The sequence below is a fragment of the Vicugna pacos genome, chromosome 2, assembly GCF_048564905.1.
Source record: "Vicugna pacos chromosome 2, VicPac4, whole genome shotgun sequence".
In the NCBI taxonomy this organism is placed as follows: domain Eukaryota; kingdom Metazoa; phylum Chordata; class Mammalia; order Artiodactyla; family Camelidae; genus Vicugna; species Vicugna pacos.
This window is the reverse complement of record NC_132988.1, coordinates 8,365,924-8,393,065: the sequence shown is the minus strand read 5'-3', so window position 1 is coordinate 8,393,065 and position 27,142 is coordinate 8,365,924. Positions and strand designations below refer to the sequence as shown.

Genomic DNA, 27,142 nt, shown 5'->3' with positions numbered 1-27,142 from the left:
AACATGCAGATTTTTGACTGTGTGTCAGTGCCCCTAGCCTCCACAGTGTTCAAGGGTCAACTGTATTCACAACTATTCTCCAATGATGTAAGAAAATAAAGGCACAGAAACGGTCAATAAACCCAGTTCTTCAACTGTTCCATCTTCAAAGCAGATACAGAGAGTGCAGACTGTGAGAAGACTCACACAGCCAGAAACTAAGAAAGTTACGGGGGGGCAGCAGGAGGAACACAGGATGTTAACGGGAGCCTGACTGTAGAAGCTGCGCATGGAACAGGGTGGGCAGCAAATAAAGCAAGATCAAAGTTGGGCTCATAGGAAATTAGGGGCAGAGGAAATAGATAAGCCATCTCAAAATCAGCACTTCCAAAAGGGAGCAAATTATTTTCCCATTCAAGCCTTAGGCCAGTTAACTAGGTCCTCTAAACCAGCTGTCTGCAGTTCAATAATTTTTTTTATTCCTACATAATTCTATCTCTTATACCTGACCTATATTATTGAGGAATTTTGTTTGGTTCCCTGTAATAGAAAGCCAAAACAATAATGGCTTAACCCAGATGAAGTTTAGCTCTCTCATGTAAAAAGTAGGAGCTGGAGGCTCCACTCCACAAAGCCCTGAGATCCAGACTCCTTCCATCCTGTGATCAACCATCCCTGGACTGTAACCTCGTATATATCCATATAATTCAGAATGGCTTAACACCAGGTCTACAATCCAGCCAGTGAAAAGCAGAGAAGAAAAACTTTATATTATATAAAAAGGAAGATTCTATAAGGGAAAATATTAAATGCAATCTTTATTCTCAGAAAAAAATACATGATTAGAGACGAAAAATGAAGAGGCTATTAGGGGACAGTTGGGAGTCTAACATACCTAATCCTTGAAAAGGTCAAGTGTTTCTAAAATGTTCTCTTCAAAACTGTCACTGTCTTAACGCAGTGATCTTTTATGATTAGGTTGGCCTGTAGGTTCTCACTGCAAGTCCTCTTTTCACTGGAAGTCAGTTTATCTTTCTAGACACGAGTTAGTACAGTCCTTCTTCTCTGCTAAAGAGTCTCACTCACTCAGTTAGGTCCTCAGTCCTCAACATGGAAAACAACCCGCCCAACCTGCTTCTCCAACACTGCTCCCTGTTCTTCAAAAGACCCTTCGTCCCATTCTTACTACCTCCTCACCATTTCCAGAACACAGCTTGTTTTATTACTTCTTGAGATTGTATTTGTTGTTACCTCTGCCTGCAAGCTCCTTTTCCTTACTTGTCCTTTGATAAGACACAGCTCAAAGTCTCTTCCTTTGTAAAACTCTCCAGGCAGAGTTAATTAAAATAACTACCTCATTCACACATGTATTCATGTCTTCCACAAATATTTACTAAAATATTCAGTAAGTATCTACTTTTCACTTCTTGATAAATCTGACCAGAGAAGACTAAACTCCAGGTCTGAAATCCAGGATGTCCCTGGGAGTTGGTTACAGGCAGAGGAGTACAAAGAGTGAAACCATCACGGAAGAGTATGTGTGTTCTTTTGAGAGTCTCTGCACACATCGAAGTGAGGAAGGAAGCAGAAAGAAAGGTGCGATAAGGCATTTTTGTGCATGCAGTTCACCTGGCAAGAATAAATCAAGTAAAAACTTTCAGAACCATGCTAGGTTGCCTCTAAGATGCCCTCAATGAACCCCACCTCCTGATACCTATGCTCGTGTGAAATCCCCTTCCCTTGAGCATGGGCTGGACCTGGTGGCTCACTTCACTGACAAACATTTGGCAAAAGCAATGAATATCAATCCCAAGGTTAGGTTATGAAAGGACTCTGGTTTCCTCTTGCCCACTCTCTCCGTTGCTCTCTCAATTCCCTCTGATGGAAACAGCTGTCTTGCAGTCTGCTGCCCTATGGAGAGGCCTATGTGACCAGTAACTGAGGGAGGTCCCAGCCAACAGCCAGTGAAGAACTGAGACCCTTGGTCCAACAGTCCACAAAGAGCTGAATCCTACCAAGAGCCATGTGAGTGAGCTGGGAAGTGGATCCTCCCCAGTCGTGCCTTGAGATGAAACCACAGCCTTAGGCCATACCTTGACAGCGACCTTGTGAGAAATCTTGCAGAGAATCTAGGTAAGGAACGCCTGATCTATGACCCACAAAAACTGTGATAATAAATTCTGTGTTTTAAGCTGATAAATTGTGAGATAGCTTGTTAAAGAGGTAACTAATGCAAAACCAAAAAAAAAAGCAAACATATCTTTGAAAAGATAGCTTTATCTATATATTCCCACAAATAAAATGCTTTAAAAAAGTGAAAAAAAAAGGTCACAAAAACCTCAAGAAAAAGAGAGTCTCTGAAGCTGTAAAACTTAAGTTACAGAACTGTATAACATCATTACAGCAGTAAGTCCCAGTCTATAAAAAATTTCTTTTAAAGACTTAAAAACTTTCTGATACTGTCGAGGGTTAGGGATTTGAAAGATTTGTGAAATCAAAAACTTTATATTGGCACATTTCACTGTATTTTTATTGTATACAGATATAAACACAAAAAGAAAGAGGTAAGAAAAAATTACCATTAGACAATAATGGAGAAAATGACATTTTAGTTACAGCCCTCTCCTCTGACAACCCCCCTCCTTCCCACCGACACTGACCAGATAACTGACTAATCCAGGATGTCAGTTGCTGGCTGGGTTCCAGGTGGCATGCTGGAGTGTCCCCTGGGGCTTGTTGTGGCTGGTGGCTCCACGGTAACTGGGCAGAGCCCTGGGTGGGTCAGTGCCCTGGAGGGGCTGCTGTCCTCTGTGGAGCTTAGCTTTGGGCTGATCCTTAGGAAGCTGAGTGTGGTCCTGGTGTTGCTGCTGCCCAATGGCCTGTGTTCTCAGCTCATGTTCCAGAGCCTCCGCTGGGAGACAGTGTTGAGGTCTGTCCTCCCCTTGTTGGTGGGTGTGTTATTTACTTGCAGACTTATCCAGCTATTAGAAGTCAACTTAATAGAAGACATGAAAAGCAACTGGCAAAAACACTGGCTGCACAGATTGAGGAGAAATGCCACCTCACTGACAAGCTGTGTGTGGCTAAAAAGGAGTGCGCCAGGATGGAGACAACTGTAAGGAACGCCAGGCTGGAGGAGGAGCCAGTAAACATACCCAGCCTCGCTGACACTTACAGGAAGTTGACGATGGTCAACCTGGTTCGAGGAAGGAAATCAATTTTCTCGTCCAAGAACTGAAGAGAGAGAGATCCATGCAGTCTATACGTTAAGAGATGGCGGAACTGCTAAAAGTGCTCAAGTTCCTGGAGGAGGTCACGAGAATCAGCGCATCACAAGAGGCTTTTACAAACCAGCCAGGGGACCAAGCACCAAGTCCTGCTGGTCCCTTTCCCAGGAGTGGGCCCTCGTGTTAAAGCTGTGCTGTCCCCTCCCCTCCACTCAGGCCTCCCAAACTGCCCGGCTGCACTCACTCACTCAGCCAGATCTCCACCTGAGCTGCGCTGAGACCCATGGGTGGAGGGCAGCCCCCTCCTCTGGACCAGAGTTCCTCCAACTTCATCCGCCAGCACAGCAGTGAGCTCCTTCAGGGTCACCTAAAGTATGCTGGAATTCCCAGAGACCACGAAGCATGGGACTTTTTTATATTCAGCAAATGTCTGGATTATCTCTTACCAGTTGTGAAAGAAATGCTGTAGTTGAGACTGATCTTCTACTTAGTTTGAATCTATATTATGACTCATTTCTCAAGACAGTGTGGGTAACTATCATATATCAGCAATGTAAGTACAATGTATATATAGTTATTCTGTGTACAAATACTGCATTATAATTTGCAAATGCATGCAACTTGTCAGTATAAACTTTTAGATAGCCAAAGCATTCTAGAGTTTAATTCTGAAGTTGTAAGTTTAGAGCCTTTTTTCACCTGAGTATGTATAGTTTAAAAAAAAAAAAAGATGAACTTTTTAAAGATGAAGTTAAACTGTACTCTTAAACTTTTATCATTTAATTTTTATATTCTGCTATAACAATATCCATAATAAAAAATAAATTTGATAAATTAAAAAAAAAGATTCAAAACCTTTCTTTAGAACAAGAAATAGTTTGATACCCTAGGAGTATAAAAGTGCACAGCTTTAAAAGATCTCAGTTAAAGAACTTTCAAGACTTTGTACAAAGAAAGTACAAAGAAACTGAACTTACATTCTGACTCAACTGTAGATAATGATTCCTTGTGATAATTTATTCATGAAAAGGTTGCCTCAAGGCAGTTTATGAATATATAATACGGCACAAAACTATCTAACATAAAACGTTAAACTTCACAACATTTTTATGTTTCAATATATTAATTTTTTTCAAAAAAACCAACAAAATACTGTAACAGGGAAGTGAAGACAAATCCTACCAATAAAAAGTTAATCTATTAATTACAATCTACTCAAGCTAAATAGCTCTAAAAATCAATATCCATCAGTCAGGGGTTCTCCCAATTTATTTTGTAAAACATCTGACAATTCATAAGAGTACAGAATGTAAACGTAACAAAACTGGGGGGAGGGGATTAAGGTGTATTTTCAATAAAAAAATTAGTATTTTATGTTTCAAAAAGTGCCAAATTTAACTTTCAAAAATTAGCAAAAATCCACTTCTTTTCATATGCATAACTAACAGGCTATTTTGAATAATAGAAACTTTGGAAAAGTTTCTGGCAACATAGAAATATTCCAGTTAAGAAAACCAGCATTAAATGTCTCTCACATACAATATTTAATGATTACTTCAGGAAATTCAATCTAAATTATTCTTTGAATTCATACTTGAGATAAACAAAGAAAACATGTAACTAGTTTGTTCAAACAAAACAGCAACAGAAAGAAGTATTTCAGGGGTAATATGCTTCAAGTATTTCTGTTAAAATCATAAACAACAAAAAGGAGCTTTTCCTAAAAGACTATCAAAGTCATCATAGAATCTAGGCTACACTAGAAACAGAAATGTCATTTTGACTCTCAATATAACCTGAAATCTAGAAGAATGATCATTTCACCAAACATACTTAAGGTACACCAAAGTGTATGAATACGTAAGAAAAAAAAAAAAAGTAGAAGAGTAAAGCCACACCTACAACTGAGAAAGCTTACAGTATACAATAAACTTTAAATCCCAAATACCCTTAACACCAAAATAAATTCTAGAACATGATGTACTAAGTCACTTAACATCACTAACATGATGGAAATGTAATGGACTTACTAAGAGAATCTGCACCATTTTTTTTTTTGCAGTTAACTCTACCCCCAAAAATCCTAGTACAATTCCCCTGCTTAACCTAAATTAGATGGCAACAGTGTCAATGACAAATACCTAGAGCTTCCAGAAAGGAACTTACTGGACCATTTTCAATTCAAGTTCACCTCCTTCGTGAAGCTATCCACAAATACGTAACCATTTCAGATCACAGTACATTTAGCACTTAATATACTACACTGACCAGTCATCTAGTTTTACACTTGTGCTCATCTCCCCCACTGTAGCTCCCTGAAGGCTACAGACACATCCTATCAGGTTGAAAATAAAAGTTTCAAAGAAATAAAAGTGGGAGGTGGACCCAAGTGAACATTTTACTGAGCACCCACAGTAAGCTGCACACTGAACTAGTATAAATAAAAAATATTTTAAAGTTCTTTAAAGCAGTGTGAAATAATTCATATAAAATAATTTTTAGAAAGCTCATAAATACTCTCCTTAGCATTAAGAAAACATCTTAATTCTTGAATACCGACTTTTATCTTTCATGCGAAAATCTAACATCAAGCTCAACTTTGTTAGTCCTGACTTACCCATCAACATCTAGTCAGAATTAACCTTTTCGCCCATTCTCTGCTACCACTCTTTACACCTTTACCTTGTACCAGTGTTCACTGTCAACAACAACAAAAACACCCACAAACCTACAGAGCACATACTACCATGTACTAGGACAGGCAGTGAGATTCCAGGATCAAAAACAGACACGAACTTGCTTACATTCTTAGTTATCTCATAAATAACTATACAGTGTACAATCTTGTTATCTCATGAGTAACTACATAGTTTATCTTATCTCATGAGTAACTACATAGCTGGCCAGAAAATGGCCCAGCACTTAACAGGCGGACCTAACTTTGGGAAATCAGGAAGACTCCCTGAGGAAGTGACTGAGACCTACTTGTTTTCTTAAGGATGATGTGAGCTGCTGTATAAAAAAGTTTGGAAGGAGGTAAAGCAAACAGAAGTAAGACTACTGAAGTACTGAGGTAGGTCATTAAGAAAAAATGACAGCTGAGAAGCATTAAGGGTGGTGAAGTGAAGATGGAGAGAAATGGCAAGGCGTGAGATGCATATGAAGACAGAATGACGGGACTGAACACGGACGGTGGGGTACGGGAAGAATCAAGTATGACTCCCAGGTCTGCAACACAAGCAACCACGTGATCAGAACACTGCTCACTAAGATGGCACACAAGACGGGGGCATCAGGAATTCACTGTGAGGGGGGAAGGAGGATAGCTCAGCGGTAGAGCACATGTTTAGCACACATGAGGTCCTCGGTTAAATCGCCAGTACTTCCATAATAAACAAACAAGCCAAATTACGCAGCCCCCATCCCGGGAAAAAAACTCATTAAAAAAAGTTTTAAATTAAAAAAAAATTTTTGACTTTAAGACACTGGTTTAAGATGCCCTGGAGACAGCTAAGTAGAGATGTAAAGCAAGTAAATAAATTCATGAGTCTGGCAGTTAGTAAAACGGTCTTGGCTGAAGATATGAATTTGGGATAACCTGGGGTTAAAGGTGGTACTTTAAAGCCACAAAGACAATAAGGTTTTCTTCAGAAGAATAAGAAAAGGGACTAGGGCTAAGCTCAGATGAACAGATATTTAATAAGCACCTCTGATGTAACAGGCACTGTTATGAAATCAATGATGAAAAGATTAGTTACCTAAAATAAAAACAGGAAAAAGAACACAAAGAGCCACAGAAAAAGTAAATATAAATGTTTTTAAAGTGTTGAAAAGATGTGTGCTTTACCTTAAAAGAAATGTAAATTAGAACTTCAATAAAATACAAATTTTAACGTATAAAAATATTTTTAAAAATTATTAACACTGCATTAGTGAGGGTGTGGGTGAGTTAGCAGTCTGATTAATAAGTGGAATGTAAACTGGTACAAGCTTCTGGAAGGCAATTTGATAGATTTTATCAGGATAAAAACCACACATCTTTTGCTTAAATAATCCTACTTCTATTAATTTAATGCAAGACATATTTACACATACACAAAATAACTAATCATCATCAATGCAGCAGTGTTTGTGTTAGCAAAAGAATGAAAACGGCTTAAGTGTCCATCAGTGACCTAGTAAATAAACTGCAGGAAAAGCAAACAAGAGCATGGCAGCTGTTAAACAAGCAAGGGGTAGACCTCTCTGTACTCACATGATTGCGCTCTAAGATCACGTATGACCAAAACACAGGGGCACAGGAGTGTCTAGCGCACTGTTTCTGTAGAAGGGGAGGCAGAGGGCACATGAATATGCTAGTACATTCATGTGAAGTATCTGAACGGTTATCTAAGGAACTGCTCTAACTAGTCGGTTGTCAGTTGCACTAGCAAACTAGGAAACAGAGTTGGAGATTTTGTTTGTGGGCAGGATAGTGCCATCCTTCCCAAAAACGTCCATGCTCTAATTCCCCGACACCTGTAAATGTATTACCATACGTGGCATGAGACGCATCAAAGACCTTGAGATGGGGAGATCATACCGGAACCTCCAAATGGGCCTGACGTAATTACCAGGGACTTTGTAAGAGGGAGGCAGCAGGAGAGGTGTGGCCTTCTCTCAAGGCAGGTATGAAGATGCTACACTGCTGGCTTTCAAGATGAAGGAAAGGGCTAGAGTCAAGGGCTACAGGCAACCTCTAGCAACAGGAAAAAATAAGAGATCCTCCACAAGAGTCTCTTGAAGGAAGACAGTCTTGCCAACACTTGAATTTTAGCTCAGTGAAACTCATTTTTGGACTTCTGATCTTCAGAAATGTAATAGAATGAATCTGCGTTGTTTTAAGTCATTAAATTTATATTACTTTTCCACAGCAGTAACAGAAAATTAATACACTTCATGGACAACCGTATTTTACTGTTTGATTCTTTTTTAAAACCACGTACATGCAGTTTTATTCCAAAAAAGGCTGGCATACTAGGCAGAGTTTCATTAATGGTTCTGGTCAGTTTTACTAACTTTCAGGAGCAAGTTTTTACTAGCAAGTCATCTCTTTAATATTAAATTTATCAGCATAAAAACAGAAACAGACAATTAGAACAGAATCAGGAGTCCAGGAATAAACTCAAGCATATAATGGACAACTAATAATATTTGACAAACAAGCCAAGAATGTTCAATGGGGAAAAGACAGTCTCTTCAATAAATGGTACTGGAAAAACTGGATATTCTCATGCAGAAGAGTGAAACTGGTCCCCTGTCTTACACCACTGGCAAAAATTGACTCAAAATGGATTAAAGATTTAAATGTAAAGCCTAACCCATAAAACTCTTAGAAAACATAGGGAAAAAGTTCCTTGACACTGATCCTGGCAATGACTGTTTGGATGACACCGAAAGCACAAGCAACAAAGGTAAAAATAAACAAGTGGGACTACATGAAACAAAGAAGCTCCTGCACAGCAAAATAAACGATCAACAAAATGAAAAGGAACCTACGGGAGTTCTGAGACAATATCTGCAGAATCATGTATCTGATACGTAGTATCCCATATTTATAAGCATGTATATGTATATACACACATAAATCTATAAGGAATTCATGCAACTCAATAACAAAAAACCAAACAAACTGATTAAAAATTGGGCAAAGGACCCGAATAGACATTTTTCCAAAGAAGGCATACAATGACCAACAGGTACTACTACCATTACTAAAGTTGACTACAACAAGTAACATTTTACTAAGGACCAGACGTTGGGCTAAGTGGTTTACATTTAATTTCCACAACTCTGAGGCAGGCACCATGATTATCCCAACTTAGCAGAACAACCTAGTCTTAGAGGGATTAAGTAACTTCACCAAGACCATAACTTAGCAAAGACAGGTGCCAAACTCATCTTCCAGGACTCCACTGCCCACATTCTCAGATGTATGAAAGAAGTTTAAAGCAACTGACGTAAAAGTCTAGATGGAAAACCTCCAGTGACAAGCTGAATTTACAAGAGAAGATACATACAGCAGAGCCACTTGTCCCAGGAAATATGCCAATGAGAACAGATCAGTATACTGCCTTCTTGACTCATGACAATGCTACTATACAGCCTGACAAAAGGGAAGTTCTGATAGTCAACGACAAGCAGTAAATTGCCAATTAGCCCCCAATCATTCACACACAATTGCATTATCAACGCTTTCAAGGTTCACTCTGCAAAAGAAAGGCTAGGAGAGAAAACTAAAAAGGGTTGGCAATAGCATACAGTGCTAAGTAAAAAGACTGAATTCACACAAACGTGTGTGTTCTAAAGCAAAAAGACTGTGGATAGACATGAAAGACGAAAACACAATGAAAAGGAGAAAAAGAAAATGGAAAGCAACAGAGAAAGGGGGCGGATGACACTGAGACCAGAGTATCATAACTTTTAAACAGATTATAAACTTTTAAATGTAGCTGTTTTTATCAGAAACTGAAAAATGTTTAAATTATACTTATGAAATGTATACAATGCGTAAAAATACTTATAAACATGTTCCTAATCAAGAATTATTCTCAAGAACGTAAGTGAAAAAAGCAAGTAGCAGTTTTGGAATACAAACATAAGCTGTACGATGAAAAGACAAGCAAGCGGAATTTAGATCCTGTTTATCCCTGAGTACCTCCTGGAGATTACAAGTTCAAGGGACACACAGAGGGTCTCAAAAACTGTTACTGTGTTTTATTTCTTAAAGTGAATAACAGACACACAAGAAGCCCGTATACAGTTGATCTTAATGCTTAACTGTGTCATGTAAACGCTTTTTCGCATCCACTCCACTTTTAACAAAAACAGTCTCAGCGTGGTGGAGGGAACCGGGACGTGGAGGCAGGGTCCGGGGCAGGAGTGTGGGTCACTGGAGGGTGGAGAACGGACGCGAGGCCCCGCGGCCCCGCCGCCCACGCCGCTTTCCCGCGTTCAGCGGCACCCCCCCCCCACACACCCGCCGTGCCCCGCGTTTACAGCCCGGTGGGGAGTGGGCACAGGGGGAGGCGCGCGCTTCCCGCGAGGGGGCAGCACCTCCGGACTCGGCCCTGAACCCGGGACCCCCACCACCCACCATTCCCACTCCACACCCCGCTTCCCGGCGGTCCGACGCCGGCCGCCCTCCCCGCCGCCGACCGGAGCCTTCCAGAAACGGGTGGTTTCAGGGGAGCGGGAGGGACCCACCATGTCGACGTCCTCGCGGCCCGGGACCTCGGACCCCACACGCAGGAACCTCACAGTCAGCAGAGACCTCAACTCACGCGACGACACCGGCCAAACCCACGAGGGGCGGAAGAAGCCGGGCGGCCCGACCGGAAGGGGCGGGACGAGTGCTCTTCCCTAAGACGTCGCGGGAAACAAGACCCAGTCTTTGTGGGCCGCCGTGGACTCACGCCCCTCCCGAGTGTAAGGGCTCTCCAGGAGCTCGCGGGCGGGCGGTGAACCGGACCAGCGCAGGGCGTGAGCCCGCGTCCTGGGCTCGGGGCTCCCGGCACTGGCCGGGTGGGATCCCGGGCGTTCGCCGGGCGCGCGTCTCCGGCGCCGCACAGCCCCTCCGCAGGAGGCCGCCCGCTGCGCACAGCGCCCGGGGCCGCCGGGTGGCGCAGGGCCCACGCCGCCTGAGCAAGGCCTTCCCCCAGCTTCGGGTCCTCTCCTGTGAAGGCCCCGTCTGCGCATTCAGAGCTCCTTCCCCCCGAGTTGTTCTGTCTCTCGTCACTGTGTGAGTCTTTGTTACGTCTACACTTGTTAGGATTCCGTGGACAGTACATTCGTTCAGCAGATGTTGAATGAATGCCTGCTGCGTGCCAGGCGTTGGGAATACGACCACCATATCCCTGCCCCTCCCTCAGCTCAAATTACAGTGCGACGTGCGAATGGAAAAAACAACAATTAATATTGCCTACACGTAGGGGCCTCTGAAGTACTCTTTTGAAAATAAAAACTGAGCAGAGACCTATGTTAAAGCCAAAAAAATTATTCAAGACACTTGGTAAGGAAAGGTCAGGATGACTTCATTCCAGGGGCGCCTCCGTATACATAAGGATCACCACGGTGGGGAAGAGATAGGGGTTCAACTCCTACTATAGTGTGGACAGGTGCAAATTTACAGCCAAGGAGCAGGGTGAGGGTTGGTGGATGGAAATTAGTTAGAGGAAACAGCCGGGGTAAGGGGGATATTCTGGCTAAACTATCCTAACAGCCTGGAAGCAGGCAGGCTGGTGTGATCGACATCACCTGGAAGATGGTGGCTCATCAGAATGAGTTACAAATAAAGGAGGGTAACCTGATGTGGAGGGTTGGGGAGTCCGGCTAAACTGACTTTCTTGCTAAAATCGGACAATGTAGACAAGAACAGGAATTCCAAAATTCCAGGCCTAGTTGAAAAGAGTTCAGGGGAGCCTGAGTACAGTTTGGTCAAAGAGAGAATCTCGTCCCCTGAATGAAAGGAGAAAACCAGGCACGGGAAGAAGCTACAGGCAGGGTGAAGCCGGGAGTGCCTACATATGTGTGTGCAGGTACATGTACTTAATCAACACATGTAGCCATTAAAACTAGATTAAACTGTGAACCAGAATGGGTGACCACAAGATCCCTGAATCTAGGGGCAAGGCATTCTCACATGGCTTTCCAGTGCGTTCTGTGTGAAGCTGCACAATGAAGGTCAACCTTGAAATATGTACTCTGGAGATGTTACTCTGTTGAGGAGTCCAGTGAACCCCTATTGTTCACACCCTACTTCTTACTCTAACCATTTCCCTGAGAAGCCAACTTACACCCACCCTGCATGCCCCAAGTCTGGCCCCGTGCAAGTCATCTTCCTGAGTTCTGTTACTGCAAATCCAGTAAGCATTAAATTGGCATCCCGGCTATTTCAGCTGTTACCAAGTGCACTTCTGATTACAAAATCCCCACCTGCTTCTACCTCAGTCTTAATTTCAAATTGTCAGTAATCCAAAGAGTGATATATCCTGATTTTTTTTTCATTTTAATTTGGATTTGAAAAGAAAAGATTTTATATGTTCCCCATTCAGATTTAACCCCTAAATAATACTGATTATGGGCAAGGCACTATGTTCAAATACACTGCAGCAAATGTAAAAATGAGTTTCGACAAAGTGCAAATACAATGATGATGATCAATATATGGTCATAATTTAATGTGTACATGCACCACAGTGACAAGCAGAGTCAGTCCTACTGCTCTCAACCCCCAGTACAACATCCCTGCATCCCTGCATCCCTGCCACCCAGAAACCACTGCAGATAGTTGGGAGACATCTTTAGAGATATTTCCCTGAGCTTTAACACATATATTGAGGTGTGTGTGTGTGTCTGTGCAAGTGTTAAGTTTTAACATTAGATATTGATATAATAAGAATACATTGTGTAATTTCTTGGGTAACCACTAAAAGAATAGAAACAAAGTATGACTTTGAATAAGATACAAACAAATAGAGAAAGTAGAATGATAAAAATTTCAGATAATTCAAAGCAATGAAATAAAAATGAAAAACAGGACTGTTGGGGAAATAAAAAACAAAAATGTGGTAGATTTAAATCCATGTAACAATAATTATGGACTAACTGCCCTCTATTCATTTATTTATATTTTATTATTTGTTTTTTATTGTATTATTCAATTTTTTTTTATCTTGGCAGGGGTGGGGAGGTAATTAAGACTTATTTTTAGAGGAGGCACGGGGGGTTGAATCCAGGACCTTGTGCATGCTAAGCAGACACTCTACCTTTTGAGCTATACCCTCCCCCTCTAACTGCCCTTAATTTAAAAATGAATATTTTACACTGTATATTTTAAAATATACAACTCCGTTATGTTTATTGAAATATATCTAAAATATAAAGAGATAGAAAAACTAAAAGTCAAAGATGGAAAGAGGTATGCTAATCACATACTAACTGAAAGAATGATAGCGTAGACACATTGTTATACAAAATAGATGAAGTCAAAAAGTATTATGGTAGTTTGAAGAGTTAACTTTGTAAAGATAAAAAGTTTCCATTTTAAATGATATATATATATATATTCACCTAGTAATAGACCTCCAAATATATAGTGGAAAAACTGATACAATTTCAAATAATAGTAGAAAATAAACTGTCTTAGCTAAAAATAACCTTTTTTTAGTAATTAATAGTGTCACTGCTTGTTGCTCAAGAATCCAATACTGAGAGACAAATGTTGGGTAAAAGGAAAGTTAGCTGTATTGAGGAAGCCTGCAAACCTGAGGAGAAGATGGACTCATGTCCCAACACATCAACTCCCCTTTGCTGATTGGGGGCAAGAATTTTCAAAGAGGAGTTTCAGGGGTGAATAGGCAGAGGGAGGGGGCTGCATGCAGAACAGCACCGTCAGCTTCGACAGTCATCTTGAAATTGGTCATGTGGTGGTCTGATCAGTGTCATCTTGATTGTTCTCAGTACAGTGAATCTTCAGTTCCAAGGTCAGCTTGTTCCCATTTCCTTGAGGCTGGTTCTGGGAACTGTGTAAGATGGAGCAGCTTCTGTCATGGCTCCAGCCTGGTCAGCATGTAGTTAACTTCTTCCACCTGGTGGGGGTTTCATCTCTGCAAAACAGCTCAAGGGATGTAACTCAGAATATGATCTATGGCCCTTGAAGGAGAACTAAAGGTTCATGACTTTGTTTAATGGCTAAACTATTATTATTTTGTCTTATTTGTTTTCCCTTACTTCTGCATTTTCTCTCTGATTAAATTTTATTCTTTGGCTACAGTTTTTCTACAGACAAGAGACAGGCAGAGGGCATGGTGGAGGGAGGGGTCTGTCCCAGGAAGCCCCAGAATGTCTTGCTCCATTACAACAGAGCAAGCTGATGAAATATTCAGTGATTGGGAAGACTAGACCACCAATCCGACCTCATGATCTATTTAGGATGCTGCTTCTGGGGCTTGCAAGCATACATGTGTTTTCAAACATATATGGAATAGTTACTAAAAATGATCCTCTATTGGGCCAGAAAGCAAATTCAAACAAATTTGAAAGGACTGAAATCCTACAGAATGTGTTCTTTAGCCACCGTACAGTGAAACCAGAAGTCAACAAGAAGAAGATAGCTTGACAATTCCCATAGCTTCAGAAATTAAGAATTATACTTTCAAGTAAGTCATGAGTTAAAGAAGAAATGATGTGGAAATTAGAAAATATTAGAGGCTGAATGAGAACAAAAATACCATACATCCAAGTTTGTGAGCTATGATAAACGAGCAGCAGTTCGCTCCCCTAGTGTAAGTATTAGAGCTGAAGTATTTATATTAAAGGAGAAAGGCTGACTGTTAATGAGCTAATCCACACCAAGAGGCTAGAAGAGAACAAGAGAGATTCAAAACAGAAGGTGGAAGAGAATGAACAGCAGAAATTATTGAAATCAAATATATACATATATACATATACACACACACAAATGAGAACAGGAAGGTAGAACTTTGGCTCCTTTTAAAGAACGATAAATTGATACATTCTTGCAGGATCCCTTGAAAAAATTAGAGAAGACCCAATTAACTAGTATCAGAATTGGCACAGGTGACAGACACCATTTCAGGTTATGCATGCATAAGAGGATATTATGACCAAATAAACTTAAATAATATGGAAAAGTCTTAGAAAAAATATAACTGATCAAAACTGACACAGAGGAATAGAAAGCTTGAATATTTCCATCATCATCGTAAAAAGTGCTTACTCAACTTTGTTTGTTAAAATAACAAACTCAGATTTTTTAGATTTTATAAATACATGTAAATAAGAATAGAACAGTACTCCCTTAATATGATAATGATATGGATTGGTACTAGTGACAGTAGGTATCACTGTCTTATTCCTGTCCTCAAAGAGCAAGCTTTTTGTTTAACCACTTTGGGATTATCTGGAAAGTTGAAATGTGCACATCTTCTAACCAGCAGTGTTATTCCCAGACCTGTACCCTAGTAACTTCCAACACATACCTCTCAGGATACATATACAAAAACTTCCCTAACAGTATTGTTTGTAATAACCCAAACCAGAAAAAAAAAAAAACCCTGATTTTTCATTAACAAAACACAGAAAAATTGTGATAAATTCTATAGAGCAAAGAAATTAATGAACTACAATTATGGTAAACATAAATAAATTTTAAATCACAATATAAAATAAGTAACAGACCAAAGGATGCATGCAGTATAATTCCATTTATAAAATTCATTTATAAAGTTCAAAAACAGGCAAAATGAACTACATTTTTTTACAAATACTTTTATAAGTGACCAGTGATACTCCTAACCTGAGTGGCGGTTACCTTGCTGTTTTTATTTTATAATTCTTCTTGATGAGTCACATTTATGTTTTATGCACCATTATGTTTGTAGGCTAAACGTCACAGCAAGAAGTGTTAAAAAATTTTAAGCACAAATATACTACTCTATAGTCTTTTTCTATTTTTAGTTGACATCTAGTCAGTTTACAGTGTGTCAATTTCTGGTGTACAGCATGGTGTTTCAGTCATACATGAACATACATACATTCCTGTTCCTATTCCTTTCCATTATAGTTTACTACAAGATACTGAACATGGTCTGTACTCCACCGTCTCTTGAATCCACTATTACTGTGGAGATGTCTCATGTTGGTCTAATGTTTTTCCTTTGTGGGTGGTTTACTCTTTGTGTGGAATCTTTTCATAATGTCTGTTGCCTTTGCTCTTCTGCAGTTTTACTGCAGTGTTGTCTGGGTATTGGTATCTCCTTACGTGTCTTGGTCGCTCACTCCCCACGGGGGATTTGCATTATCTGGATGTTGATCACCTGTTCTCCTGATCGTTTAGCACATCTTTTATATTTTCTTTTTATTAATTTCTGCTGCCCCTTGGAGAGTTCCTAATTTGATCTACTAGTTTACCCTGTGGTCCTTTGATGTAATCGTCCTGCTAGATAGTCCATCTTGTGCCATCTTCATTTTAACTCTTATTTTTAATCTCATCCCTATATCACTTGTTTTCTAAAATAATTCAATATCCCTTTGCTTTATTACCATATTCTTCAACTCTTCTGAATATATATTGTGCTCATTTAAAATTACTGGTTCATCTGTTCCAATAAATCTGCTTAATGTGGCCTGTGCTGTTCCATTTTAGTATTTTTTTTAAATATATCTTTGAGGAGTTGTATTTTCCTTGAACTTGTAGCATTGTATTTTGCTGATGGAGTCAGCTCTCTTGTCCTGTACTGTTATTGGGGAAGCGCTGAGAGTCACACCGTCAACTCTGTCCTTGGAACATTTGAGAACAAGGAGGATCAAAGCTCAGAGGACAGACTCCAGGACCACAGAACCCCTGCTGACAGGAGAGCAGGGAATGTGAGCATCCCAGGCACCAGTTTCATCTCTCCTGAGTCAGCTGGGCTCCGTGCCCTCTGCTAGCGCCTCACAATGTGGGGAGGCCAGATGCTCCTCATTCCTAAGGTGAAGTAAGAGAGATCTGAGGTCAAGTCACACCCTCTCCAGATGCTCCCCCAGCTGCCACAGACGCCCTCCTCCCACCCGTCCCCATCTTCTCAGTTGTAATCTGACTTCTAACCGCCAGTTCCTTCTGGCTTCTGTCATTTTCCAGGGTTGATTTGGGGGCGCCGGTGCTCCTTTACCATTTTATCCTACTTATTGTTAGGAGTCCTGATTACATTAATATAATTAGCTTTTTTGTCATAGATGATGTAAGTTGATTCGTAATTTTTCTTTGCTTTTTCTGGGACAATATTTTGCCACAGAAAAAATTTTGAATGTCTTCCCATAGGGAGCTAGTTGTTACACAAATGAATTAAAGGTGGTCCCGTGTAAAGCTGTATCTTGTTTATTTCTTCGCCGCAGGCTTGGACCCAGCAGCTTAAAAGCCTGATTGGTGCCAAACTCACATTTTCACAATCCAGTCTTTTGAAATATAGCTCCAAAGGGCAGATGTTTAGCCATTTAGAGTTTCCCCACTTTACATACCCTGTGAAGCATCACCCTTCATCTGCCAGCCATAGGTGCGGTCAACCCTGGGGCTGTTAAAGACACCAAGCCACTGTGTCTCCTCAGAGTTCTCTGTTCCAGAGTCTCCCCCATGCTGCTGATTGATGCCACCTAGACCCCTAGTCCCTCTCCAAACTCTTCTCTGATCCCCTGTCCCCTCTTCAGGACAGTGGCTCCACCACCATCACCTCTGGAAGGTACCAGCGCTTAGCGACTTTCCCCGCCCCGTGCAGATCTGTCCATGGCTCCCGGGTAAAGCTCATGCTGCGCCAGTGCCATCTGGTGGCCACATCCTTGAGCTCACTACACTAGCTGATCTATTATCACTATTTTCGGCTATTTCAAAAAAAATTTTTTTAAATCTGTATGTACCTATGTGGGAAATGTTCTGGACTTGTTAAGTAGAAAAAGTGAGTCATATGACAGGGTGCATAATAAATCCCACCTGGAACAAAATGCAGAAAAAAGACAGCACAGAAAACATCAGGAAGCATGACAATCAACTGTTAATAGTTTACGAGATCAGGACTGAGTGGGGGAAGCTCGGAAAATAACCTTTCACTCTGTTCTTCTCTAGTGTTGGAACTTTTTACAGCAATCTATTTTAAAAGTTTTCCAATTTAAAAAGAAAGGAAATAGAGAAAAGCTGGATTTGATGATTAAATTGGTCAAAGCTGATGCTGTCATTAGAGATGTGTTGATGCAAACAAAAATATAAGGGCCGGTGATCGCTTTCGGTGCTAGTGTGCACGTGCTACCCCACAGCGCCTTACAATGTGACTTTATTTGCAAACAGGGTCATTGCAGATGTAGTTCATTAAGACGAGGTCATCACTCAAGGCGGGGCCCTAATCCAGTATGACTAGTGTCCTGATGAAAAGAAGAAATCTGGACATGGATGTGCATGAGGGAGGACACCATGTGAATATTGGACTCATACTACAATAAGACGGGTGTTACAGTTTGAACTGTGTCCCTTCCCCCCGACCCCCGCCCAGAAGATGTCTTGGAGTCCTGACCCCTATCTCAGAGTGTGACCTTGCTGAGAGATAGTGTTTCCAGAAGCAGTCAGACGAAAAGGGGGTCATTAAGGTGGGCCCTAGTCCAAAATAACTGGTATCCTTATAGACAGGGGAACTTGAGGCCCTGAGACACGCACAGAGGGAAGGGGCCGCAGGAAGAAGACGGCCAAGGGGAGAGGCCTGGCCTGGATCCAGCCCTCACCGCCCTCAGGGCAACCCTGCTGTCACCCTGATGGGGCCCTCCAGCCTCCAGAGCTGAGACAGTCCCTTAGTGCTGTTTTGGACCCCCGCACCGACCCAACCCCACGCCGCTGTGCGTGGCCCTTCGTCCTCGCAGACCTAGCAGACATCCCCCAAGCAGGTCTGCTGCTTTCTCCCCTTCCTGCTCTCCATCATGGCAGGTGATTCTGCTCGCCAGCATCAAGTTTAATGTCCAAATTTATATACACATACACATACATACATATATAATTTCTGGAGTCACAAGTGAATTTCATTCAGTTTATAATCTCCATTATACGCTAAATTAACTGGACAGAAAATTTAAACAGAACATTTGGCAACTGATTTGAAAGAAAGAACGTAAATAATTGGAACACAAAGAAGTCCCAAAGGAAACCGTCACTCTAACTGCTTCTGGCAATGTGATTTTCCCGCTTGTAATCCGTGTTTATGATTCACAAATGGTCTTCTAATTTCCTGCGACACTTTTGTATCACACATGTAGCAAACAGCAAAGTTCTCAGCCACAGCTATTCGGACACAGGAATTTTCCATCAGTGTTTCTGAAGTCAGAGTTTCACTTGCCTGGCCCTGGATGCACTGGAGGACTGGCACTGCCTAGGCTCCTCCCGGGACAGTCTCAGGACCGCATTCTTTGTGGAGGTAACAGCACAGAGAACATCTTGGTGAAGTCCTGACCCCCGACTCGGCCACCACTGCCAAGTCTCGCCTTCTCCACGTCCATTTTCTCTCTCCCAACACCATCGGGGCAATTTTCCCCAACACGGCCATGGTCAGGACAGTCAGATGATGCAAATCTTTCCACTGCACTTCATCCTCAACCCAAAAGCAAAAGAACAAAACAAAACGCAAAAACAGCTCACTTGGCTCTGTTTCAAGCCCTTTTCAAAATCTGACTTCCTGCTTCCCCCCTGCTGTTCTCAGCGTGAATCTTCCCTTCCCATCAGATCAGAAACTCCCTCTCTCTGCTCTCAGAACTGTGGTCTTGACCTCCTGTCATATTTACACTCACCAAAATCATACCCATGCTCCAAACCCTGGGTCAAAGCTCACCACTTCAATGACGCCTTCCCTGGTTACTAGCTGAGAGAAGCCTTTGTGTCTCTGCCCTGGTATCACACTTGGCACCGAAGGGTATCTGTCATCATGTGCATACCTACCTGTCTTCCTTGCTGGATTTAAATTCTTTGTACCCTTTATGAGAAGAAAAGTTATTACAAGGTATTGAATATAGTTCCCTGTATACCAGAAACTAACACAACACTGTCAATCAACTATACTTCAATTAAAAAAAAAAAAAAAGAAAATGAGGCGGTCTTAAAGAAGAAAGGTGGGTATTTGATTTGCTTTAGAGACGTTAAATTCAGATCATTCAAACGCAGAAGGTTTTTGTGTTGAACAGAATAGTACTAAATCTCTCCAGAAAATTCAACTAACCATTACGAGAGGGTTTTCTTTCATAGTTCTCAGCGATTCAGATTTCTTTAGACTGTACTTTGGAGGACATAGTTCTTTTTAAATGACACCAGGGTTAGCAATAATTGATGTGGCTAGGAATCCCAAACTCTAACGTCTTCTGGCGTCAGAGTGGTAATGCGAAAATGTGAAAAATGATGAAGAATGGTGCAATCTGCACTAGTGTTATCTGGGGAGTGTATGCCCCATGTAAGGTAATTAAGGTTCAAAATACTGTTCTGACACACAGACAGAGAAAACAAACTTAAGGTTACCAAAGGGAGAGGAGGAGGCGGGATAAATTTGAAGTTTGGGATTAACAGATACAAACTACTATATATAAAATAGATAAACAAGATCCTATGATATAGCACAGTGAACTACATTCAATATCCCATAATAACCTATTACGAAAAAGAATGTGTGTTTCATATATATACATATATATGACGACTTCCGTGGTTACTAGCTGAGATTAGCGTTTGTGTCTCTGCCCTGGTATCACACCTGGCACCAAAGGGTATTTGTCATCATGTGCATACACACACACACATGTATGACTGAATCTGTACACCAGAAACTAACACAACTTTGTAAATCCACTATACTTCAATTAAAAATCAATACTGTTCTGCAAGGAGGGCATAGCTCAAGTGGCAGAGCACATGCTTAGCATACACAAGGTCCTGGGTTCAATCCCCAGTACCTCCTCTAAAAATTAATAAAAGTAAACCAAATTACCTTCCCCCTCAAAAAAAAAAAATACATGTTCTGAAACTATGATAGAGTACTTAGAATGAGACTTACCCTGTAGCCATAAACACCCGCAAACGTAGACACACTACACAAAGCAACAGCAATGTTCATACACTGGAAAACAGGCAGCACAGGACTGTGACCCCAAATAAGAAGACAAACAAGGTAAACCACATCCTCCTCCTCCTGAGGCACTGCCTGGACAGCCCTGCAGAGAAGGCTAACTTACACAGAGCAGGGCATGCATAAACCAAACAGTCCCCAGCTCCCACAGGGCTGACCCACACATCTGAAAGCTGACCAGAGTCAAGGGTCCTTGCTCAACACTCGGGGCCATCGGTGGAGACCCAACGATTATGGTTTTGTATTAACACAGAGTGAAGCACAGTTTGCATCTGTCTTAACGAACTTAAACATTTTTAAAGCACCAAGCTGTCTGCTCGAAGGAAGTCCAACACTCTTTAAAAGAGATTTAAGGAAATAAAATATAGCACTGCCTCCAAGCGATGTCCAGCATTTAATTCTTACAAAATTAGAAGCTATTTCCCCAGAAGTCCCATATACCACTTCTGGCTATTTTTACTTTCCCTTCCATAGCTATTTGTATTAGTGATCCTGTTAGGTTTTCTTTTCACTTGAAGTACACACTACAAAAAAAATATTTTTTCATATAGTGAGAAAAAATTATAGTGAAACATTTAAACAAAGGTAAAACAAAATATGTGCTTGTGGATGTATGTGTTTATTTATAACAGACCTTAAATCAGGGGTAAAAACTGGCAGTCTGAAGATACATTTTCTCCCCCAGTGAAATGTTCACAAATTTTTCAGTTTTGAATGCCGTCAGGTGGGATTGTATTCTCCAGTTTGTCTAGGTCCCTCCAGCCCTGCACTACTTTACTCATGGTAACTCCCTGATCTGGTAGGTACTTGGGTTTGCTAATCCTTTTTTTATGTGGATAAAACAAAATTAATAAATGAGTAATTTCTTCCTATTTGCAGACAATGTTGGACTGTCTTCCAAAATGACTTCTAAAATGAGAAATGGACTTTTCTCCAAGACAGCTGAATTTTTGGCACGTTGGCTGAAGAACTGTGGGCTGGCCTCTTGTCAGTAACAGTCTCTTCTAAAAGCAGAAAATAGAATGTGATACCGTGGCTTTGATTTATTTGACTAACTTGTGTTCACAGCCTCATTGGGTGATCTGCATTATCAAATGATGCATACTTTATACTTACATGGTTATTTTCAATTTAAATATTTAAAAATATTTTCAAAGACTAAAAATGCCTACCAGAAATATTAATAATGTATACATAAATTTCCGTTCCCTCCTCTAAAAAAAAAAATCTCAGAACACTTTAAAATATTTTACAGATAATTTGTAAAAGATTATTTTTTAGGTCGTAAAAAAAAAATCCACACAGTCTCACACAACATACGGGAATTCACACTCATTATCTAGGGTATTAAATTTCCAAGACTGCATTCTGTTCTTAACAAAATTGACCTTTACTAATGTTAAAAACTTTCTGCTTAATACTTTGGGAGATAGTTGTGCAATACTTTAAATGAATGGAAGAACTTGGGAACTTGAAAAGAAATATTAAGTAGTTCTTATTTCTCCCATTTTTCTTTCAGATGAACACTGCCTCACAGATCGTTTTAATATCATGTTTACCAATTGTTTGGATTTACTAGAGCTCTTGTCAGCCAAAATAATAGTGAGTTACTTACATTTATATTAAGTGCTTTCCTGTCGGCCCCTCGTAGTTTGTTATTATGACGCTGTGAATATTTTTTTCTCTAATTCCCATCTTTCCTCCCAGTCCTACTTAAGTATGTTTTTATTTTCTCTTCCTTTATTTGTCTAAAAAGCTAAGCAACCATTAATTTGCAAAAGGCATGTGGAATAATACAAGATGACCTTTGAAGGATTTTTCCAAATCTAACATTCCTTCAGCAAGTCTTAAAATCTTGTCAGTGTTAGACCATTACGGTTTATTCTAAATATATTCTTTAAAATAAAAACGGTAGAAACAGTTTAAATGGCAAATAATATTTCAAACTTTTTTCTGAGATACAATGTAACGGATATATAAAAAGTGGCAAGACCCCCTGATATGTTGTTTATAACCTGATTAAAAATTGAAACTATCTGGAGAATTTTCAAGATTAATTTTCAAGATGGATGCCTTGATCCATCACCCAGAAATTATGATTTAATTGCTTTGGAGTGGACATGAGATTTGTTTTTTTTAACTCCTCAGATGATTTTAAAGTACAACCAATTTGGGAACCACTGACCTCAGTCTATCTGAAGATTACTGGCTCTTAACTTTGACTAAACATCAGAATTGTCAAACAATAAAGTATCAAGGCAGCCAAAAACAAAGAGCTTTATTTGGGGTCTTAGGAATTGCAACTCCAGAGACACAGATTTGGGTAAAACCAAAAGTCTTCAGGGGAGAGAAAGAGGGCCTTACAAGGGTAAAAGCCACAAGGTTATTAAACTCAGCTGGCAAGGATCATGACTGACCCCGGTGCAGGGAGGAGGCATTTGTCCTTAAGGGCTAGGCTGTCAAGAGTTATTCAGGGTGAGGGTCCAATAAGCATCTTGATTTCTGGAACATTGGGCAGATGTTCTGGATGCTGGCCTTAAGACAGTAAATGGTCAAATCACTTCCTCAGTGGCCTCCTGCTCCATTTTAGAGCTCTCTTAGCAAAGACCAACTTCATTTGATTTTCCTTACACAGAATCAACAGGTGAATTAAGATATAACATCCCAGACTCTAGCCCCTTAGATTTAAATTTGGCTTGTCTGGGGGTGGAGTCCAGGCATTTTTATTTTTTGCTTCCAGTGTGATGACTTTAATGTGAAGTCAGTGCTAAGTATTATTGCTCAAGAATCAAGCTATTTATCACGGCAGCATGGAAGTGGATATATTACTGTCATTGTGTTTCTGGTGTTTTTGATAAGCTGTAACCCTTTCCTGCTAAAAGTGCTCAATGGTACAAGTTTAGTTTTTATAAAAAAAGCCAGTAAATTAAGTTTTTAAAATCTATTACTAGTGACAGTATTTTAGGGTACACTAGGGAAATTGCAGTTCTAGACACCCTGCCACTCAGTGGTTTTAGATTTGACCTTCCTGGAACTTTTGGTCAAATGAGTAATCACATTTCTGTCTGTAAGTCAAAGTCAGAATTTTCAGCTGCTCTAGAAAGTCTCATTGACATAATGTTGCCGTACGGGTTAGACTGAAGGTGACTCTGGATCACTCCCGTTAAGGCTTTACTGCAGAACAGAGACGATGTCTCGGACAGACCATCAAGGCAGCACGACCTCAACACACAGCTTCCCAAACACACGGGCAGACCAAGGTCCCCTTTTGAATTTACAGCAGGAGGAAAGGTATAAAGATATTTAATAATAATGGTGAGCATGCAAGTGACTAAACATTCAACATCCACTCACCGGACGGGGGCGGTGGGGCAGGGCAGGGACCTCGCGCACCCCTCTGGCTGGAGAGCAGTTTCCCTGTGCGCTGTCACGTGGCGGGACTGCCGACCTTCCTCAAGGAGGCGGGGCCAGGGCGCTGTCACGTGACAGCACCGACCCAATTCTTTCCTCAAGGAGGCGGGGCGAAGGTGCACAGTCACATGACGCCACCCGTGCGCTCATGTTCGTTTACCAGGAGGCGGGGGCGGGGCGCGCTGTCACGTGACGGGACCGCCAGGCACGACCGTTTGCTCCGCAGGAAGCAGGGAGGGCGCCGCCATGGCCGACAACGGCCCGCCGGACGCCGGCACCGTGCAGGTGCTGCAGGACCTGGCCAACCGCCTGCGCATCCATTCCATCAGGGCCACGTGTGCCTCCGGCTCCGGCCACCCCACGTCGTGCTGCAGCGCCGCCGAGATCGTGTCGGTGCTCTTCTTCCACACGATGAGGTACAGGCAGACGGAGCCGCGGCACCCCGACAACGACAGATTCATCCTCTCCAAGGGCCACGCGGCGCCACTCCTCTACGCCGCCTGGGTGGAGGCGGGCGGCGTCGACGAACCCGACCTGCTGAACTTGAGGACAATCCACTGTGACCTGGAGGGGCATCCCACCCCCAGACTGCCGTTTGTCGATGTGGCGACAGGGTCGCTGGGACAGGGGTTGGGGGCCGCGTGCGGCATGGCTTATACCGGCAAGTACCTGGACAAGGCCGGCTACCGCGTGTTCTGCCTCATGGGCGACGGCGAATCTTCGGAAGGCTCTGTCTGGGAAGCGTTGGCCTTTGCTTCCCACTACAGTTTGGACAATCTCGTGGCAGTCTTCGACGTGAACCGCCTGGGACAAAGTGGCGTCACGCCCCTGAAGCACTGCACAGACGCCTATCGGAGTCGCTTGGAGGCCTTTGGGTGGAACACTTACTTAGTGGATGGCCACGATGTGGAGGCGTTGTGCCACGTGTTTTGCCAAGCAGCTCAAGTGAAGAACAAGCCCACTGCCATAGTTGCGAAGACCTTCAAGGGCCGGGGGATTCCAAACGTTGAGGATGCAGAAAATTGGCATGGAAAGCCAATGCCAAAAGAAAGAGCAGAGGAAGTCATCAGACTCATTGAGAGTCAGATCCAGACCAACCGGAATCTCATTCCAAACCCCCCTGTTGAAGGTTCCCCTCAAATCAGCATTACGAATATAAAAATGAGCTCTTTGCCTGATTATAAAGTGGGTGACAAGATAGCGACTCAGAAAGCGTATGGTTTGGCTCTGGCTAAATTGGGCCGTACAAATGGGAGAGTTATTGTCCTGGATGGTGATCCAAAGAACACCTTTTGTGAGATATTCAAGAAAGAACACCCCGACCGTTTTATTGAGTGTTTCACTGCAGAACAAAACATGGTAAGTGTGGCGCTGGGCTGTGCCACACGTGGTCGAACCATCGCCTTCGTCACTACCTTAGCTACCTTTTTGACCCGAGCATTCGATCAGATCCGGATGGGAGCCATCTCTCGAACCAACATCAATCTCATTGGTTCCCACTGCGGGCTGTCGGTGGTTGAGGATGGACCCTCCCAGATGGCCCTCGACGATCTAGCCATGTTCAGAAGCATTCCTAATTGCACTGTTTTCTATCCGAGCGATGCGGTCTCAACAGAGCACGCTGTTTATCTGGCTGCCAATACCAAAGGAATGTGCTTCATTCGAACCAGCGGACCAGACACCGCAGTTATTTATACCCCAGGAGAAAATTTTGAGATCGGACAGGCCAAGGTTGTCCGCCACAGCAGTAATGACAAAGTTACAGTTATTGGCGCTGGAGTTACCCTGCATGAAGCCTTAGTGGCCGCTGATGCTCTTTCTCAACAAGGTATTTCTGTCTGTGTCATTGACCCGTTTACCATTAAACCCCTGGATGCTGCCACCATTATCTCCAAAGCGAAAGCCACAGGCGGCCGGGTTATCACGGTGGAGGAGCACTGCCAAGAAGGGGGCATTGGGGAAGCTGTATGCGCGGCTGTCTCAGGGGAGCCCGGCATCCACGTTCATCACCTGGCAGTGTCGGCAGTGCCTCCAAGTGGGAAACCTAGTGAATTGCTGGATATGTTTGGAATCAGCGCTAGACACATCATAGCGGCTGTGAAAAATACTTTAATGAACTAAAATAGGCGATTTCTTTAAAAGTCTGTCTGTTAGCATGAGCCTTAAAACACTGGTATGTTTCTGTTACTTTCATGATTGTTGTTACAAAGCTGTCATTTGTATCTTTCCCGTTGTGCCTTAGTTTATTGGTTTTTTTCAACAAAGCCGTGTAACACCTTTCTTCATTCCTAATTCAGAAATTCAAGTCAACTATCTTTCTCTTAAGCTGTGAGTATGTATACAAATGTCACTATCACTTTTGAATTATTAAAGTGAGTGATAATATTTTCAGTTGCAGAATAGTAAACAAAACAACCACCTAAGGAAAGTTTCCTGCTAAGACTGCAAATCATTGACTAGGCTGGAATCAACGTAGGGGTAACAGTTTCTTAAATGCGTGTAATTTCTTTGGATGGAAAGAAGATGTGAATTTAATTGTAGACTTCAGAAGCCTAGGTTTAGAAGTGAGTGTGAGCTTTCATGTAATGCCATCCTCCCTGCAGCTTCTGGGATGTTTGACTGCAGTTGCCTTGGAATTTCCTCTGAAGTTTGCCTTCATCTCTCCTGCAGTTTAGAGACTGAAGGGCAGCGATAAAATCTCTGCTGATGTACTTGCAGTGACTTCTGTTCTGTAAAAATATAAAAGCCTAACTAGTTCTACTTTGCACGCTACACGATTTTGTGAGGTTTCAGAAATATTTCATTTTCTCTGTGATCAAACTGAGATTTCCTTAGTGGAGACTAGAG

At 41.8% G+C, this 27,142-nt stretch overlaps 2 protein-coding genes and 1 long non-coding RNA gene across 3 annotated transcripts in view; 1 reads left to right on the top strand and 2 right to left on the bottom strand.

Moving 5' to 3' along the window:
* TMA16 (translation machinery associated 16 homolog) overlaps positions 1 to 10,585 on the bottom strand; it is a 30,676-nt gene extending 20,091 nt beyond the window's left edge. The window contains exon 1 of the mRNA XM_072975078.1: positions 10,452 to 10,585. Within this exon, the coding sequence (XP_072831179.1) occupies positions 10,452 to 10,454 (3 nt within the window). The 5' untranslated portion in view covers positions 10,455 to 10,585. The remainder of the gene's footprint in view (positions 1 to 10,451) is intronic.
* Positions 10,586 to 13,467: 2,882 nt separating this feature from the next.
* LOC140700757 (uncharacterized) lies at positions 13,468 to 24,311 on the bottom strand. Its single transcript, XR_012079391.1, has 2 exons — positions 24,239 to 24,311; positions 13,468 to 13,852 (listed from the first exon to the last, which is right to left on the bottom strand). It is a non-coding gene; the product is annotated as an uncharacterized lncRNA (long non-coding RNA).
* A 172-nt stretch (positions 24,312 to 24,483) lies between these two features.
* Positions 24,484 to 27,052, top strand: TKTL2 (transketolase like 2). Its single transcript, XM_006215114.4, has one exon. It carries the CDS (start codon positions 24,542 to 24,544, stop codon positions 26,414 to 26,416), a length of 1,875 nt encoding a protein of 624 aa, XP_006215176.1. The 5' UTR covers positions 24,484 to 24,541; the 3' UTR covers positions 26,417 to 27,052.
* Positions 27,053 to 27,142: the final 90 nt, after the last annotated feature.